We start from the raw sequence: 18,060 nt of genomic DNA, 5'->3' as shown, positions 1-18,060 counted from the left end.
GCACTTTGAACCTCGCCAGAATTGAGTCCTCAGCTGTGGCCTGTCTTAGAGCTTGGCCCAAGGCCTAAAAAATAAACTCAGATTGTAACCAGTGACACAGAACAGGAGCACATCATCTCCATGTGGCCTTAGGTGCCCAGTTGTATTTCAACTTTCTTCTTTTGTCTTTAAACAAACATTTTGAAAAATCATATTTTCCCCAAGTTTGCCTAAATACACAAGAAATTTACATGTGATATTCTTCTATTTCATATAAACCATTTTGTTCCCCTGCAGAAGAAAGTGATCCCAATTTAGCGACCATTTTGACTATCCCTTCCGTAAATGTGCCCACTTCCGCTTTGGTCACCTCACCTGTTTCTACTCCGGCTACTACAACTACAACTACAGGAAAGACTAAGCCTTCTAAAGAAAAATCAGGCAAAAACTTACCGTCTGCCAAAATGAGCTCCCGTCTCACAGTGACTGGCTCTCCAGATGACTCTTCAAAGCAAGATGAGAAAAAGGTGTTGCTATATTTCCTACTAAGTATGGTTCCTGAGCCCTGAGGGAATGTATATCATTGCCCTAGTACACTGAGAGGTAAAGGACCCCGGATGGTTAAGTCCATTCAAAGGCGACTATGGGGTTGTGGCGCTTATCTCGTTTTCACGCCGAGGGAGCCGGTGTTTGTCCACAGACAGCTTTCCGGGTCATGTGGCCAGCATGACTAAACCGCTACTGGCACACGGAGGATGCGGGTGGTGCTGTGGTGTAAACCACTGAGCCTCTTGGGCTTGCCGTTTGGAAGATTGGCGGTTCAAATCCCCACAACAGAGTGAGCTCCCGTTGCTCTGTCCCAGCTCCTGCCAGCCTAGCAGTTTGAAAGCACGCCAGTGCAAATAGATAAATAGGTACTATTGTAGCAGGAAGGTAAACAGTGTTTCTGTGCGCTCTGGTTTCCGTCACAGTGTCCCGTTGCGCCAGAAGTGGTTTAGTCATGCTGGCCACATGACCTAGAAAGCTGTCTGTGGACAAGCACTGGCTCCCTTGGCCTGAAAGCGATTTGAGTTAACCGTCCAGGGGTCCTTTACCTTTTAAAATAGTTTTAGAAATGCTATTTTCTGTGTCTCTTTCATTCTCTAGGTAGATGTAGACGAATTGATCCAAACGCCACCTATTCCAGATATCCGTGTTTTCAATAGTTTGAATGTGTCCTGTCCCAATGGATTGGTACTAACCTTTCTTGGCCAAAAATTCACAGGTTAGTGCTGATCATTGTTACGTGAGCACAACACGCTTTTGCAAAAGTACAGTGGTGCCTCGCAAGACGAAATTAATCCGTTCCGTGAGGCTCTTCTTATAGCGGTTTTTTCATCTTGCGAAGCAAGCCCATTGACAGCTTAGCGGATTAGCGCTATTAGCGGTTTAGCGGCTTTTAGCGATCAGCTGTTAAGCGGCTTATCAGCGGATCAGCTGATAAGCGGTTTAGCGGCTTAGGAAAAGGGGGGGAAAGGGGGGAAAAACCCGCAGGAACTCGCAAGACCTTTTTGTCTTGCGAAGCAAGCCCATACGGAAATTCGTTTTGCGAAGCGCCTCCAAAACGGAAAACCCTTTCGTCTAGTGGGTTTTCCATCTTGCGAGGCGTTCGTCTTGCGGGGCACCACTGTATTCATTTTGAAGGCATTCTGAGGGTGGAGGTGGGGGTAGAAGCAGATGTGGTAACAATAATGACATGAAGTTGGTAGGACTGCTGAATGGTATGACATATAGGTCTGAAGGGAGAGCTCTGTTTTCAGCCTGAACAATCTTTTAGGGCTGTATGCCAGTGGTGGGTGGGGCCAGGGGGAAGTGGGTGGAGCAATGGGTGTGACCCTTACCTTTGTACGATAGGTAGGAATGGAAAGATCTGTCAAGTTTTGTTCCCCCAGTTTCTCATTTTCCCATTTTTAAATTAAATTATCCACATTTTGTAGCAATTGGCAGGTTGTTGTTTTCAATCCATCACTGTTTTAGTGCAAAATTCCCCTAATAAACACATTTTAAGTGCAGTTTTGACTAATGTACTGATACTTTTAGTGCCAAAATAAATATGAATGCAGCAGTTGTGTGTATTTAAACACAAAATGCCCTGATCATGTAGACAAAGGTGACAAGTGTCTGATTTTTGAAAGAGGTGCGTAGATAAGGAGTGCAGAACTCTCTTCCACCAGTGAGTAGACTTCTTATGGCTGGGGTTGGGAGGATGTGATCTGCAACTACAGGGAGGGTTTTTGCACTATCGTCCCCCCCATATGTCCATTTTTGCTATTAATCTTAGATTCCCCTCACTTTTCTACATGGTTTTTGTGGTTCCATGTTTAAATAAGTAGAACTTCTGTCATCCATATAGAATGGCTCTCAACATAAATTGGGCATAACATCTGGGCAATATCTATCTTGAAGTCATTCATTTGCCACCCTGATATTTTGGCATATATTAGTTAGCTCCATAGTTTGCAGTTGCTAATAATTATTACCTGCTAAGGGGCATCATGTTTTGATCTGTGAAAGGTGAAGAAATGGGAAACAAGGCCAAGAGTGAAGATGAAGGAAGCAAAGTAGACGAAGCAGCTAAATTGGACGAGGGCAAAACTGATGAAATTAAGACACCGGAAGTCAAAGAAGAGCAAGTGAAGGCCCATGAAACCATAGCAAGCAAGACCAAAGGAAATGAAGAGAAGGCCGATGAGGTCAAGCCCCTTGATGAATCTGTGGCAGATGATGCCTTAAAGGATGAGGCCAACGAAGGCAAGGCTGAGGCTGAAACAGAGGAGGACCCTGCGAACAAAGCCAGGGAATCTATTTTTGAGATATTTACTAGGCAGAGTTATCCCCAGAGGGTGAAGCGCTCACAGCTGCAAAAAGCAGTGAAGAACCCAATAGATCAGGAAGTGTCTAGAGTTACTACGAGACAAGGAACTGTCATAAAGTACATGTTGGATGGATCCACTCAGGTATGCTAACAAAATTCATTTGGCATTGACTAAGATTCAGTTTTATTATTTATTTCCTGAAGTGATGGTTACCGCAGCACAAAATCCCCCTTCTTCATTTCCCATCGGCTGTACATATTTCAATTCCTGCTTAGACTTTTATTTAACTATAACATACTCCCAAAATGCCAAGTAGAGTTACTCTTCACTTTGTCAGCCCACAAAAAGCATTAGTTATGAATCAGGATTCCACAAATGCAACTTCTACCTCCTGCAGTTTTACGTGCCCAAAAGTCTGGCTGGTGATGGTAAATAAGAAAACCTCCTCAGCTGCAACATTCTGAGTTCTTTCTCTCTTTGCTCATGTGGGTACAAGTGAGTCAGGGCACTTAGCAAATGTTCCTAGCCTTTAGGTCATTTCTTAATTCAAAATATAGCCCCTGTGAAGAATTACTTTCAGCCAGGGGTCTGTTTCTATTGTATTTCTCTATATCTGTGTTTCCCCACCTCCCAAAAAATCTTCCTGAGCTAGTTCCTCATTTATGCCACCCATATTTGAGCATTTTAGGCTGTAATCCTATTACCTGTGAGTAAGTCCCATTGGGGATGCGGGTGGCACTGTGGGTTAAACCACAGAACCTAGGACTTGCCGATCAGAAGGTTGGCGGTTCGAATCCCCACAACAGAGTGAGCTCTTGTTGCTCGGTCCCAGCTCCTGCCAACCTAGCAGTTCGAAAGCACGTCCAAGTGCAAGTAGATAAATAGGTACCGCTCCGGTGGGAAGGTAAATGGTGTTTCTGTGTGCTGCTCTGGTTCGCCAGAAGTGGCTTAGTCATGCTGGCCACATGACCCGGAAGCTGTACGCCGGCTCCCTCGGCCAATAAAGCGAGATGAGCGCCGCAACCCCAGAGTCAGCCACGACTGGACCTAACGGGCAGGGGTCCTTTAACGGGCAGTGGGACCTTTAAGTCCCACTGAGTTCATTGAGGCTTACTTCGGATTTCCCCGATAGTTCTATTTGCTGAGTGTAAATGTCATTGACTGTAAGGATTTTAACACTGGTTTTTTTCTAGATACTGTTTGCTGATGGCACAGTGATCAGAAGCCCTGATTCTGGTCCTGTTTTACCACCTCCACCTCCTGCAAGTACACCACACACAGAGGCCACCCCTCCTCCTGATACAAGCACCAAGAAATCTAGTAGGTGGTCAGGGGGCTGAGTAATCTGAAACTTTTATTGTCTGGTTCATGTTTTATGTTCCCACATACTTTACCATTTGGTCTGATATCAAGATGGCAATCACAATTCAAAATGGTATAAATCTCGCCCCTCTTCTTTTAGCATGACTATGAGACAAATGTTGCACTCACTCTGTAGGCCTTTAGGTAAATAGAGACTTAGCTCTCTAAGAGTGTGTGAATGAATTAATTGCTGCTTGCATTTATCTAAGGACATTCATATATCATGAGTGTAAAGTATAGGTCTATATTCTCTGTCTTACTTTTCTGTACAATAAACCACTCTTTCATTTAGTATTGGGTGTAAGGAGTGGTAAATGAAAGTATAAACATGCCTCCGGAACCAGGAAGATCAAGTATTTTTTAAAATATTGGAGTAAATTTTTAATTTATTTAAAATCACTGGCAGGGATGTAATGACACTTGTAATATGGAATTAACTATGGTAACTATGGACATACAACAGATGGACAATGGTAAAAGATGCAGTAAATTTAATCTTAAATATGGAACCCATGGAGGGAGGGAAGGAGGTCTGAAGGTTCAAAAGAACCTTTTAATGTTTGAAATGGTTAAAGTTAAAATATATAAAATTGTGAACAACCAATAAAAAATGATAGTATCAGCATGTGTTTAGACAATGCATGTTTTTTCATCTAAGGAAACTATTTCTGTTCCTCTTAGGAGGGTGGTTTGGATTTTAATGTAGAGTGGGCATATATTTAATCTAGACATACACTTGTAACAACATATCATACTGAAAGGCACAGGCTGAGCTTTAATCTTTGGCAAGTGGAAGGACAGGGAAAGCCCATCCCTTAAGACCCCCTTAAGCCTATCTCTTGTCAGTAGGGTCTCTTGAAACCTCAAGTTAAAAATGTTGAGTCAGCAGCTGACTGAGAAAGATCGTCGTGAGCATGTTCCTTAGGAGCAGCCTTAGCATTCATCTCTCTGTTCTTGGGACTAGCTGTGGTACAGTGGTGCCTCGCAAGACGAAAAGAATCCGTTCCGCGAGTCTCTTCGTCTTGCGGTTTCTTCGTCTTGTGAAGCAAGCCCATTAGCGGCTTAGCGGATTAGCGCTATTAGCGGCTTAGGGGCTTAGCGGATCAGCTGATAAGCGGCTTAGCGGATCAGCTGATAAGCGGCTTAGCGGATCAGCTGATAAGCGGCTTAGCGGATCAGCTGATAAGCGGCTTAGCGGATCAGCTGATAAGCGGCTTAGCGGATCAGCTGATAAGCGGCTTAGCGGATCAGCTGATAAGCGGCTTAGCGGATCAGCTGATAAGCGGCTTAGCGGATCAGCTGATAAGCGGCTTAGCGGCTTAGAAAAAGGGGGGAGGGGAAAAAAACCCGCAGGCACATAGGAAATTCGTTTTGCGAAGCACCTCCAAAACGGAAAACCCTTTCGTCTAGCGGGTTTTCCGTCTTGCAAGGCGTTCGTCTTGCGGGGCACCACTGTATAGAGAAGACTAGTTCTGTCCTCAGACAAGGTCAGCCCAAGAGCAGCAAGGAAGAAATAATAATCATCATCATCATCATCATCATCTTTATTGTGGCCCAACGACCCATAAAATGGATTCAGAATAAAATACAGATTCGTACAGACAACCCCCCAGGGAAGGAAAACCGAAGTGTTAATTGTTTAGTCATGGGTATGCTGATATTTGATTCGTATAACTACTGAAAGAAACTTTGCCACGGCCACTGTGATATTATTGGACTTGTTGTCCAGAAGATATTTGGTACAGTAGGCTTCAGATTACCTGGCCAATTTGCCAATAGTGGTTTAATCAATAGCTCCCTATCTTGATCATATTGTCCACAATGCAATAAAATATGCCTCATACCTTCGACATCCTGAGAGCATGCACCCATCCTATTTTGATAAGGGATGCCTCTCAGTCTGCCATCCACCACTTCTGAGGGGAATACATTTAATCTGGCTTCGGTGAAAAGACAACAATATGTTGGTACAGACAAATTTCGAAGCTATGCAGGTATCTGAAAATCGAACCCATAGTGAATTCCTACTGCTAATGGGAAGAAATAAGTCTTCCAGACTTCGGGGTTCCTGCCTGTCATTCTGTGTAGGATTTTTTTCCCGTCAGGGGAGAGGTTAATGGAAAAATAAATTTTGACCCCATAGAAGGTTGTGGTGGTGGCAGCAGTGATGATGATTATATAGTGCTGTTAGTGCATTTAAGTGATCCAATTTTTTCTTCTTCTTCTTCTCTAGGAAAAGGTACAAAGGGTGCTCCTGCACTAAAAGTTGAAGCAGCTGAAGTCGCTGCTCAGGATCACCTATTGGATATGGAACAATCCCCAGATGCCCTGGCAGGCACCTGGATAACCACTACCCCATTAGGCATTCAAATAGGCACCAAGGGCTCAGAGAGGCTGGACCTGAAGCCACTGCTGGCCTACCAGGCCACCGACCCAGTTACTGGAACGGTAATACTGTGTTTGTAATCTCCCATGGCATTCTCATACCTCCAAGTGGCACAGTGGTCACATGCTACCTTTGTTTCTCTATAGTTCTTTCATAGTAAAGCATGCAAAAATACGACGTTCTTTTAATAAAAGGGTGCGGGGAGCAAGCATGCACCTCCCAAATATGTAATGCAGTCATACCTCGGAAGTCGAACGGAATCCGTTCCGGAAGTCCGTTCGACTTCCAAAACGTTCGGAAACCAAAGCGCGGTTTCTGACTGGCTGCGGGAAGCTCCTGCAGCCAATTGGAAGCCCCGTCGGATGTTCGGCTTCCAAAAAATATTTTGCAAAGCGGAACACTCATTTCCACGTTTGTGGCATTCGGGAGCCAAAACGTTCTAGAACTAAGCTGTTTGAAAACCAAGGTACGACTGTAAAATGTTCTGATTTCATGTTCAGGATCAATCCACCGATAAAACTCCAGTATTCTTCTATTGGCACGTATAGGGTTTAGGGGAAGTGTAGTACCTCTGGTGGGAGACCTGTTGCATTCTTTCTTGGGTAGTTTGTCCTCCTTTGGTCCCCATGCTGCACTCAGCTCTCACCTGTGGCTCCTAGAAGCTGTCAGCATGCAATAGCGGCCACACCCTGGAAATGATTTTGACTGGCCCGCTAAACCTGGCAAGCGCAACCGATGGGTCTCAAACCCTCGGTGACTTAAGAACTTCCCCTGTATGCGAAGACAGGCTCTTGCAGATTGAGCAGATGGGACTAATAGTGGGTCCAATGGTCAAGAAGGCAGTTTCTGCCCCTGCTGCAGAGGGAAGTGAGGGGCAGATGGGGCTCGTCAACCTGGGAAGGGAGCCCATCTAGGAGAAGGAAAACTCTGATTCTAAACCTCTGCTGCCTTGCGAGATATCTTCAGGAGAAGGAAAGTCTAAGGCTAAACCAGGGGTCACCAAACTTTTTCAGCAGGGGGCCAGTTTACTGTCCCTCAGACCTTGTGGGGGGCCGGACTATATTTGGGGGGGGGGAGTGGGGAATGAACGAATTCCTATGCCCCACAAATAACCCAGAGATGTATTTTAAATAAAAGGACACATTCTGCTCATGTAAAAACATGCTGATTCCCGGACCGTCCACAGGCCGGATTTAGAAAGTGATTGGGCCAGATCCGGCCCCCGGGCCTTAGTTTGCCTACCCATGGAGTAAACCCAGCCCAATTGCCTTCTAAATCCAGCCTGTAGAACGTCCAGGAATCAGCATGTTTTTACATGAGTAGAATGTGCCCTTTTATTTAAAATGCTTCTCTGGGTTATTTGTGGGACATAGGAATTCGTTCATTCCCCCCCCCCCCCAAAAAAAATAGTGTGGCCCCCTGCTGAAAAAGTTTGCTGACCCCTGGAGTAAACCCTATACATATCCAGAGTGGAGACCCTATGATGGTTGGATGGTTCCTGATATGCCTCCTTCCGGCAATTCCTGCAACCAGGCTAGAGCCAAACGTATTGCTCTGGACCACATCAGTGAGGCCAAGAGGGGGTCCTTATTGCCTGGGCAGACCATGCACCCTGGCCAGGCTTGTGCCCCAGGGAGGTCACTTCAGTGCTGCTGGTGTAGAATTTGACTTCACCCCAGTGGCACCCTCAACTGCCTCTTGGGAAAGATGGATGCCAACAGCAAATCTTCTATTTCTCCAGGTAATGACCATAAGGGAAGATATGGTCGTTGTGGTGGAGAAAAGCGATGGTTCCAGAATAGTAGATCATGCTGATGGCACCAGAATAACCACTTTCTTCCAAGAGTGTGTTGAAATGGTTGAGTCCGCTGACAGTGAAGAAACAGGTATGTGCATGGTTCTCGTATAATCCTTTCTCATTGCAAAAAAACAAAGGTGGGACCCTTTAAATTCCTGTGTTTTCAGTTGGCTTTAACATATTACAGTACTTTATCATTTCCAAAAGGAGAAATTCATTTACATCAATTGTAAAAGCTATTTTGAATAATTACATTCAGCTGATTTTAGTTATTCATCTTCTGAATCCTGGTGATGGACCAGAGACAAGAAAGGTGTCGTATGTTTTTGTTCTCAAAGATTGAACAGATTGAGAGTTGCAGTATAGCTGCTGATGGTGGCGGCTGTCCTCAATCTGCTCACTTGTGACAGTTATTGTGATGATCAGAGAACAAAGTTATATTTGCCACAAGCAGAATCGTCCATCTTACGTAGGGAAGCCTGAAGAACCTCATCCTTGATGTAGCAAGATGGAGGCATTTAGATGATTTCTTACCAACATACAGACCTTTTTGCACCAAGAATGGTGGTTAAATAAGCAGTTGCTCTCAGTCAGGTGTTGCTGATTGCTGGGCATCAGATAATACTTTTGAATCTTGAACAGAATTTAATTTATTCTTTCGTCCTGCCCAATGCATTGAATTCTGGTATTCTCTTGAAGCAGGGAGAGATTCATCATGCAATGAGCTACATCCAAAATCCTGAAAGGTGCCAACATATCAGGGCAGAATGAGCAGAACGAGATGGTTGAAACAGCTACTGCTGTGTATAGAAACCAAATTTATTGAAGTGTATTTGTCAGAAAGTATTCAATTGGCAGAAAGTGTTATAAATCTGAGCTCCAAGGATACGATGGCAAGTTTAATAGTAAATGACAAGAGTTTTGAAGCCATCCTTGTGAGAAATAACATTGTTCTGCCACTCATCTTAGGCTTTGTCACAGTTCACAGTATAAATGCTCTTCTGAAGTTTGTTGACCTGGTTTCATTCCTAGACACCGAGCCCCAAACCATCACAAGGAAAGTAAAATGCATGCGTGTAGAAAATCCAGACTTTGCAACGATCATAACAAATTGTGAGGACAGCACGTGTTGTGCCATCTTTGCTGATGGAACTTCGATTATATCAAAGCCTGAAGGAACATACCAAGTGAGTCTACAATTTAAAATGTGTCCTATTATTATTATTATTTATTATTTTTATTAAATTTCTACATCACCACTTAACCTGCTGCCTTGTGGAACTTCTTCAGGAGAGGAAAGGGCTAAGGTGTAAACCCTACACAAATCGGGAGTGGCATCCCTAAGGCGGTTAGATGCTGCCTTGTGCGCCTCTTCCTGGCAACTCTTACAGCTGAGCCTTTCTCCTTTTTGATCGACCGGTGATTCTGGATCACAACTAGGATTGTCTTCAGAATCCCTTGATGCTCTTGCTCTCATTCTGAAAAGATATCTATCCATATTCTGCGAATAAAAATTATTTTTATACTATACTATACTATACTATACTATACTATACTATACTGAAATGTTTCAATGTTTGTCCTTGAATCTTCGTGCCGCACTTGCCACCCTCTCTTGCCACACCATTGTGGCACACCCTTTGAGAACCACTGGTCTAACTCCTTGAGTTACAACAACAACAACAACAACAACAACAACAACAACAATAATTTATTATTTGTACCCCGCCCATCTGGCTGGGTTTCCCCAGCCACTCTGGGCGGCTTCCAACAAAGATGAAAAATACATTAAAATGTCACATATTAAAAACTTTCCTGAACAGGGCTGCCTTCAGATGTCTTCTGAATGTCAGGTAGTTGTTTATCGCTTTGACATCTGATGGGAGGGCGTTCCACAGGGCAGGCGCCACTACCAAGAAGGCCCTCTGCCTGGTTCCCTGTAACTTGGCCTCTCGCAGTGAGGGAACCGCCAGAAGGCCCTCGGAGCTGGACCTCAGTGTCCGGGCAGAATGATGGGGGAGGAGACGCTCCTTCAGATATACTGGACCGAGGCCGTCCATTTTGTGCCCCATTATTTCCCATGCCCCAGATTTCCAGTTATGCTAAGTCTTATATGAAATTGATGAATGTGAGTATTCTAAAACAGCTCTATTATTAGAACACTCACATTCGTGAACTGTTATTCCTGAGAGTGAAAATGTTAACAAATGGCAAGCAGGAAGAGGTACATGAAAAGTTGTTGTTGTTGTTTAGTCGTCTTAATCGTGTTCGACTCTCCATGACCCCATGAACCAGAGCATGCCTTGGAAACTCCCACTTTCTTCTCGAAGCTTCTCCTTTTTTATGTGCATGGAGTTTTCTTGGCAAAATACTGGAGTGGTTTGCCAGTTCCTTCTCCAACATGAAAAGTAGTTAAACATCAAGGGATGGACTGCAATCCATTTTCAAACTAATTCATCCTGCATTTCCATGGCACTTACATTGATTAGTAAATTTATGGGTGGCTAAATCTCCTCCTTTATTATCGCGGTAGATACTGCCCATGAACAAAGGCTGCCTCTTCGTCGATGAAAACTGTTGTGCAGTTTACTCTCCAGAGGCATTTGAAAAAAGTGGAAGTGATCTTGTATCCAATTTTGAGGATCAGCAGGCAGGGAAATACATTATGAAACACAACTCCAGTATTGCCTGCGAGGTGACAGACCAGGCAGGAAACATTTTTAAGGTAAAATACTACAGTTTGTTCTGCAGTTCATTGTGTGGGTTTGTTTTATGAGGTTTGCTTTTAAATTGGGTTGTAATTATTTAAAATATATATAGTCAATCATTTGGCTTTTAATTTATTAAGATAAATTTAAAGAGCCTTCAGCTAGTGTGCTTCCAGCTCCTCTTCTGACATAACTCTGAGAAGTTGAACATTGGAAGCACTTGCTTCTCTTTTCAACTAACTTTGCACTTTGCACTTTGTTCAAAGCCAGAAATACTGGTAAGTGTCAACTATGGTTTATGTTTGTGTGTTTGTTTTTAAACCAATCTGCTTTACTGGCATTTTAAAAAGTGCATTGGACACATGGATCAGAACACAACACAGTTAACGAAACATAGTTGGAGATACTTTAGGATAAAACCGTCCAGGCATCATGAGGTACAAAGATGGCTCTTAGGACCTACGGTGACGTCATTTTATGGCGTCACTCAAAAATCTTGCCACATTCTCCACAACGTCATTACTACAATTGTTGAGCAGATAAGAAGTGCAGCTGGCATGAACAGATTCCCTCTGTTAAAGAAGAAACAGGTGATAGCCAGAGCTAGAGTATCCGCTCCATTAAGTGCAAGCTTACAATGGTATTTCCAGGAAGTGTTAATTGGAAGTGGACACCTAGGTCAGGGGTCAGCAAACTTTTTCAGCAGGGGGCCGGTCCACTGTCCCTTAGACCTTGTGGGGGGCTGGACTATATTTTTTGCAGGGGATGAACGAATTCCTGTGCCCCACAAATAACCTAGAGATGCATTTTAAATAAAAGGACACATTCTACTCATATAAAAGCATGCTGATTCCCAGATCATCCGTGGGCCGGATTAAGAAGGCGATTGGGCCAGATCCGGCCCCCGGAGCCTTAGTTTGCCTACCCATGACCTAGGTATTTAAAGTTTTTAACCTATTCCAACTGGTTTCCACTGATCTCCCCCCTATGAGGCTCCCGAGATCTTGAGAAAACAAGCACTTTAGATTTTGCGACGTTCCGTGGTTTATGTACAGTATTTATGTATTTCTTCTAGATATGTGGGATTATATGCACTAGTAAAGAGAATTTGTATGTTTTTAATTTCTTACATTTTTGTTCCTTCTATCCCTTTGTTCTAGGAAAGCATTCATGTTAATTTTACCTCACCTTCCCCCCATGCTATCCTCACAATAATTCCTGTTATGCTGCCAGTGATTAGTCTTAGGTTTACACAGGGGGCTTCGTGGTTGAGCTGAGATTTGATGCCTGCATCTCTGTTACCAAAGGCAGCGTTGGCCATAACACTGACTTGGCCTATGGCAAGGAGCCACAGTGAAGTGGTTATGTGAGAAGGGCGGCATTAGAACAAGAGGGGAGTCCTCTTGGGGAGATGCTGGGCATGTTTAGCCTGGAGAAGAGGAGGTTAAGGGGTGATATGATAGCCATGCTCAAATATATAAAAGGATGTCACATAGAGGAGGGAGAAAGGTTGTTTTCTGCTGCTCCAGAGAAGCGGACACGGAGCAATGGATCCAAACTACAAGAAAGAAGATTCCACCTAAACATTAGGAAGAACTTCCTGACAGTAAGAGCTGTTCGGCAGTGGAATTTGCTGCCAAGGAGTGTGGTGGAGTCTCCTTCTTTGGAGGTCTTTAAGCAGAGGCTTGACAACCATATGTCAGGAGTGCTCTGATGGTGTTTCCTGCTTGGCAGGGGGTTGGACTCGATGGCCCTTGTGGTCTCTTCCAACTCTATGATTCTATGATTCTATGTTGGTTTTGGTGCCACGTGTAATGGAACACGCAACTCCGGGAACAGGCTGATCAGGCAGAAGCGTGTAGACACACACATTACACCACAGCTAGCTAGGGACATTTGGGGAAGGAGAAGGTCTCCTGGGAATGCACCATGAGGCCAGCTCTGCTCCCTCTCTGTTTGCATTTTATACCTCTTTTTTAGGGCTCCTGTATAAGCCATGCCAGTGGCGCTGTGGTCTAAACCACTGAGCCTCTTGGGCTTGCCGATTGGAAGGTCGGCGGTTCAAATCCCCACGATGGGGTGAGCTCCCGTTGCTCGGTCCCTGTTCCTGCCTACCTAGCAGTTTGAAAGCACGTCAAAGTGCAAGTAGATAAATAGGTACTGCTCCGGCGGGAAGGTAAGCAGTGTTTCCACGCACTGCTCTGGTTCGCCATAAGCGGCTCAGTCATGTTGGCCGCATGACCCGGAAGCTGTACACTCGGTCAATAAAGTGAGATCAGTGCCGCAACCCCAGAGTTGGCCACGACTGGACCTAATGGTCATGGGTCCCTTTAACTTTTAATAATAATAAGCCATGCCAGATTATCTGGTGAAAGTGAGAGAAAGATGAGAATGATATCACCACTTCAAATGAAGCAATTAGAGGCTTTAAAGCAGAGTTGAGCAAAATGTTCATGAAAACATATGTTCAGCAGATGTCCCCCGCCCCCCCCCCCTCTCTCTCTCTCTCTCTCTCTCTCTCTCTCTCTTTCTTTCTTTCTTTCTTTCTTTCTCCCTTTCTCTCTACATTGGTTTTGTGCAAGTGGTCTCAGTTGAACACTTTTGCCCCCGTTTGAAGACCACCCCAAAATATCACCCAAAGGGTGATGGGGGTGGGGCTTAAAGCATTATGGAAGTGTTTGAAAAATGCCGTCATTGCCCTTCAACCTAGTCTTCTTTTCGTTAAATGATCCCATCCCTTTAAATTTAAATGGATGATTGTAACAGGTGAGGCTTCCAAGGAAGAGACGAGACTTGAATCCAATGGAATAGGTAGTTCCTCCCAACAGATTCAGGTGGAAATAACCTCTGTATACATAATGCCAAAGATGTGAGTGCCCAGAACAATAGTTACGGCCGAGTGACTTTGCTTTTTATTGCAGGTCATGGCTGATGGCACCACCTCTGAATTCATTGCTAATATTGATGCTGATGGAAAGGAAGCGGAGATCACAGAAATTAAATTGCCAGTCGTATATGGGGAACATGCACCCAGGTATGAAATCAATAAATGTTGTCCATTATGTCGTTTATAGGGCCAGCTGCCAGATTTTAACCAGTGCTTTTTGTTTTTTTTTTTGGTCTTTCGGATAAATGGCCTATTTACACATATATGCAACCTGAGCCAACGATTTTAACTACTGCTCGATGTTTCCTTGGTTCTCTTTTATTTCTCACCCCATTTGTTGTGCCATATCTGCCCCTCCTTCATTGGTCTACATTGTGATGATCCAAGGTTTTTTTAAAAGCAATGCATATGAAGTGACTGAGTCAATTTTGCATGGAGGGAAATTTATAGTAGCCCAGTTTGGACTTTTCATTCATTCTTCTGCTGTTCTGGTTTTGTTCATTATATACTTTGCTTGAACTTGAACTGACCAGATGTGTGGGGTTGATGATTTAGATTCTTCATTGTGTATGCTGACGGCTCAGGGACTGAACTCCTCCGTACCAGGGATGCAGAGGCATACCTGACCGATGCATATGGTGACCCAGTTACGGCAGTTATACAAGAGCCAATACAAGAATGCCCAGGTAGGAGCACAATCCTCCATTCAGATCAGTCTTGTTTTGATGACGACCACGATGACAATAAATTTAATATTTATACCCTGCCTATCTGGCTGGGTTTCCCCAGCCACTCTGGGCAGTTCCCAACTGAATATTAAAAACATGATAAAACATCCAATATTAAAAACTTCCCTTAACAGGATTGCTTTCAGATGTCTTCTAAAAGCCCAGATAGTTGTTTATTTCCTTGACATCTGATGACATCCACAGGGATGACATCTGATGACATCCACACTACCGAGAAGTCCCTCAACCTGGTTCCCTGTAACCTCACTTTTCGCTAAGTACCTCCCATGTGACTAGTGTTAGCCAACCACATGAAAACTACTGGAGAACTCTCTAAAATTCAGTTACCAACCAATCAAATTTAACCACATAGTAACACATGCAAACATTTACAATTTCAGTCAATTAAATTACTATACATAACAATTTCCCCGCGATCAGTTGGCTTTTTGGAGGGGGGGGGCACATCCTACCACACAATTTCAGACATTCAAAGAACAATATTCTGTTCCTGGAAAAGTCTACTTTCCCCAGGTGTATCATCTATTTCTTATTGTGAATGTGGCAAAGCAAAACTCTTAATCACAGCCATTTCTTGCGATCTTGTGGGTTTTTTGTCTAGACTTACATCATTGTTGTAATAATAATAATAATAATAATAATAATAATAATAATAATAATAATTTTATTATTTATACCCCGCCGATCTGGCTGGGTTTCCCCAGCTACTCTGGACAGCTTACAAATATCTAAAAACAAAATGAAATGACTACCTACCTGAATCTTTTCAGAGATAGAATGACTAGTGATGTTCTCTGGGTTTTCTATTTGTCTTTCAAACTAGGAATCCTAAGCATTACCGTACTTCGCCCTTTGAGTGAAGCGTCTCGATGGGTGATGAAGAGAGATTCATCCACTATCATCCCTTATAATCTCCAGTCAAGGGCCTGGGAAGATTTCCCTCCAGTTGAGGTATGCAGCATTCAGAATTGCTTCCTTCAGTACTTGATTGTGATATGACTGCAATGATCTGGCAGGCCAATTTTTAAAAAACTGTTCATCTGAAGAATTCACAGTGATTTATTGAGGGCAGGAGTACCTGGACGTACAGTGGTACCTCGGGTTACAAACACTTCGGGTTTCAGACTCTGCTAACCCGGAAGTAGTACCTCGGGTTAAGAACTTTATCTCAGGATGAGAAAAGAAACCGCGTGGTGGAAGACCTTGTTCAGGCTCTGTGTCGCAGAACTTTTTTAAAAAAATGTGCAACTTGACATAAAACATTCCAGGAGGAAATTAGCCATTCCAAATTCTGAATTAGTTACTGAAGAGATAGGTAGCATATTGCCAAAATAGTGCAATGCTTTGTTGTGTTGATAAAGAACATAGAAGCTTAGATTGTTACAGTGGTACCTTGGGTTACATACACTTCAGGTTACAGACTCCGCTAACCCAGAAATAGTACCTCGGGTTAAGAACTTTGCTTCAGGATGAGAACGGAAATCGTGCTCTGGCGGCGTGGCAGCAGCAGCAGGCCCCATTAGCTAAAGTGGTACTTCAGATTAAGAACAGTTTCAGGTTAAGAACATACTTCCAGAACGAATTAAGTTCGTAACCAGAGGTACCACTGTACTGTTTCTCCTCCTGTCATTGATGCAGCTGCCTGTCTGGCTAGACACAAAAGTCTATGCAAACGTATCCGCTTCTACCAGCCAAGCATATGACTAGCAGGGTGTGCTGGTGATGTCACTGTAACAGCTTTCCTCAGATTTTCAGCTCCCGTATGCTGTCCCTTATATAATTTTGGCCTTTTAGTAGAGTTTGGACTTTGTTTCATTAAGGTAATTTCCCCATCAATCCTTTGGGATGTGGGGAGAGAAGAAAAGAGATGTAGATTAATTAAAACGTTTGTGACCCAGAAAACATCCTCATTTTAATATGTCAATTTAGGCATGTAAAAATCGGCTCCTGCTACATCTCTGAAGGATCTTCTGGGAGAAATCAGAATCTATTTCTAACTTCACTTTTAAGAACCTTCATAATGTTTCATCATGCTGCCTGTAAAATCATTGACTTATTTAATGGGCTCATTATTTTATTACTTTGTTTATTTATTAAATTTCTGTACTGACCATCAGTGCCGGATTTACGTATAAGCTACACAAGCTATAGCTTAGGGCCTCACTCTCTTTGGGGGGCCCCAAAAAAAATTAAAGGGAAAAAACCTGGATGTGCATTTCCAAAATATAAGATAAAAACCTACATACAGCAACAGTGCTTTGTGCTTTGTAGGCTCCTATGATGTAAGTAATGGGCCCCGCCTGCTCCCCTTCTCCCTAAAATATCACTGGTTTGCTCCTTTCTATATATAGGGTGCCTACATTCTGCATGGACTGGTTGCATGGCAACGTGTGCAAATGGCTTTAGATACCCATGAGGTCCATAAATTACCATATAGCATATATTCAACACAAAAAGCAGCGACAATTTGTTGTTGACAAAGGACAGCTGGACATACAAAGGGCCCCATTACCTTCAGTAGCATAGGGCCTGATCAAACCTAAATCCGGCCCTTCTGACTATCATCTAAGGATCACAGGGCAGTTTACAATATAAAAACACAAACACGCATAACATGGTAACAGTAGATGGTTGAATTAGCCAACGGCCTGAGGAGAGAGGAATGTTTTTGTCTGGCTCCTAAAGATATGTATCAAAGGTGCCTCCCTGGGGAGAGCATTTTCCAAATGGGGAACCATCGTGTTGCCATCCTCCAGACTCCTTGTGGGAGCCCTCAGATGATGACCACAGAGTCTGGGCTGCTTCATATGAGGAGAGGCATATGATTATAAATAGCAACATAATCCAAGGTTCAAAAGCAATAATCATTCAGGCTTTTATGTTTATTACCCTAATACATAGTTCATATGATGATGATGATGATAAATTAATGAAGAAGAAAAATAATTTATACCCCGCCCATGTGGCTGGATTTCCCCAGCCACTCTGGGCAGCTTCCAACAGAATATTAAACAGAGTATCTGATGGGATGGCATTCCACAGGGTGGGCGCCACTACCAAGAAGGCCCTCTGCCTGGTTCCCTGTAACTTGGCATCTTGCAGTGAGGGAACCACCAGAAGGCCCCCGGAGCTGGACCTCAGTGTCCGGGCTGAACGATGGGGGTGGAGATGCTCCTTCAGGAATACTGGACTGAGGCTGTTTAGGGCTTTAAAGGTCAGCACCAACACTTTGAATAGTGGTTGGAAACGTACTGGGAGCCAACGTAGGTCTTTCAGGACAGGTGTTATATGATAGCAAGCTTTCTGATGCAACTGGCTGAAAGCAGATTTTCTGAT

At 43.6% G+C, this 18,060-nt stretch overlaps 1 protein-coding gene across 3 annotated transcripts in view; it reads left to right on the top strand.

The window, feature by feature from the left end:
- The window catches only part of SPAG17 (sperm associated antigen 17), an 84,260-nt gene that overhangs the window by 45,938 nt on the left and 20,262 nt on the right, over positions 1-18,060 (top strand). For all 3 annotated transcript variants that reach the window (XM_079960211.1, XM_079960209.1, XM_079960210.1), the window contains 11 exons: positions 277-506; positions 1,126-1,243; positions 2,533-2,975; positions 4,028-4,154; positions 6,430-6,644; positions 8,324-8,468; positions 9,413-9,567; positions 10,914-11,105; positions 14,010-14,122; positions 14,531-14,661; positions 15,548-15,675. In XM_079960211.1, coding sequence (XP_079816337.1) covers positions 277-506; positions 1,126-1,243; positions 2,533-2,975; positions 4,028-4,154; positions 6,430-6,644; positions 8,324-8,468; positions 9,413-9,567; positions 10,914-11,105; positions 14,010-14,122; positions 14,531-14,661; positions 15,548-15,675 — 1,997 coding nt within the window. The remainder of the gene's footprint in view (positions 1-276; positions 507-1,125; positions 1,244-2,532; positions 2,976-4,027; positions 4,155-6,429; positions 6,645-8,323; positions 8,469-9,412; positions 9,568-10,913; positions 11,106-14,009; positions 14,123-14,530; positions 14,662-15,547; positions 15,676-18,060) is intronic.

This window comes from Podarcis cretensis, assembly GCF_951804945.1.
Source record: "Podarcis cretensis genome assembly, chromosome: 17".
In the NCBI taxonomy this organism is placed as follows: Eukaryota; Metazoa; Chordata; class Lepidosauria; order Squamata; family Lacertidae; genus Podarcis; species Podarcis cretensis.
This window is presented reverse-complemented; position numbering and strand designations above follow the sequence as displayed.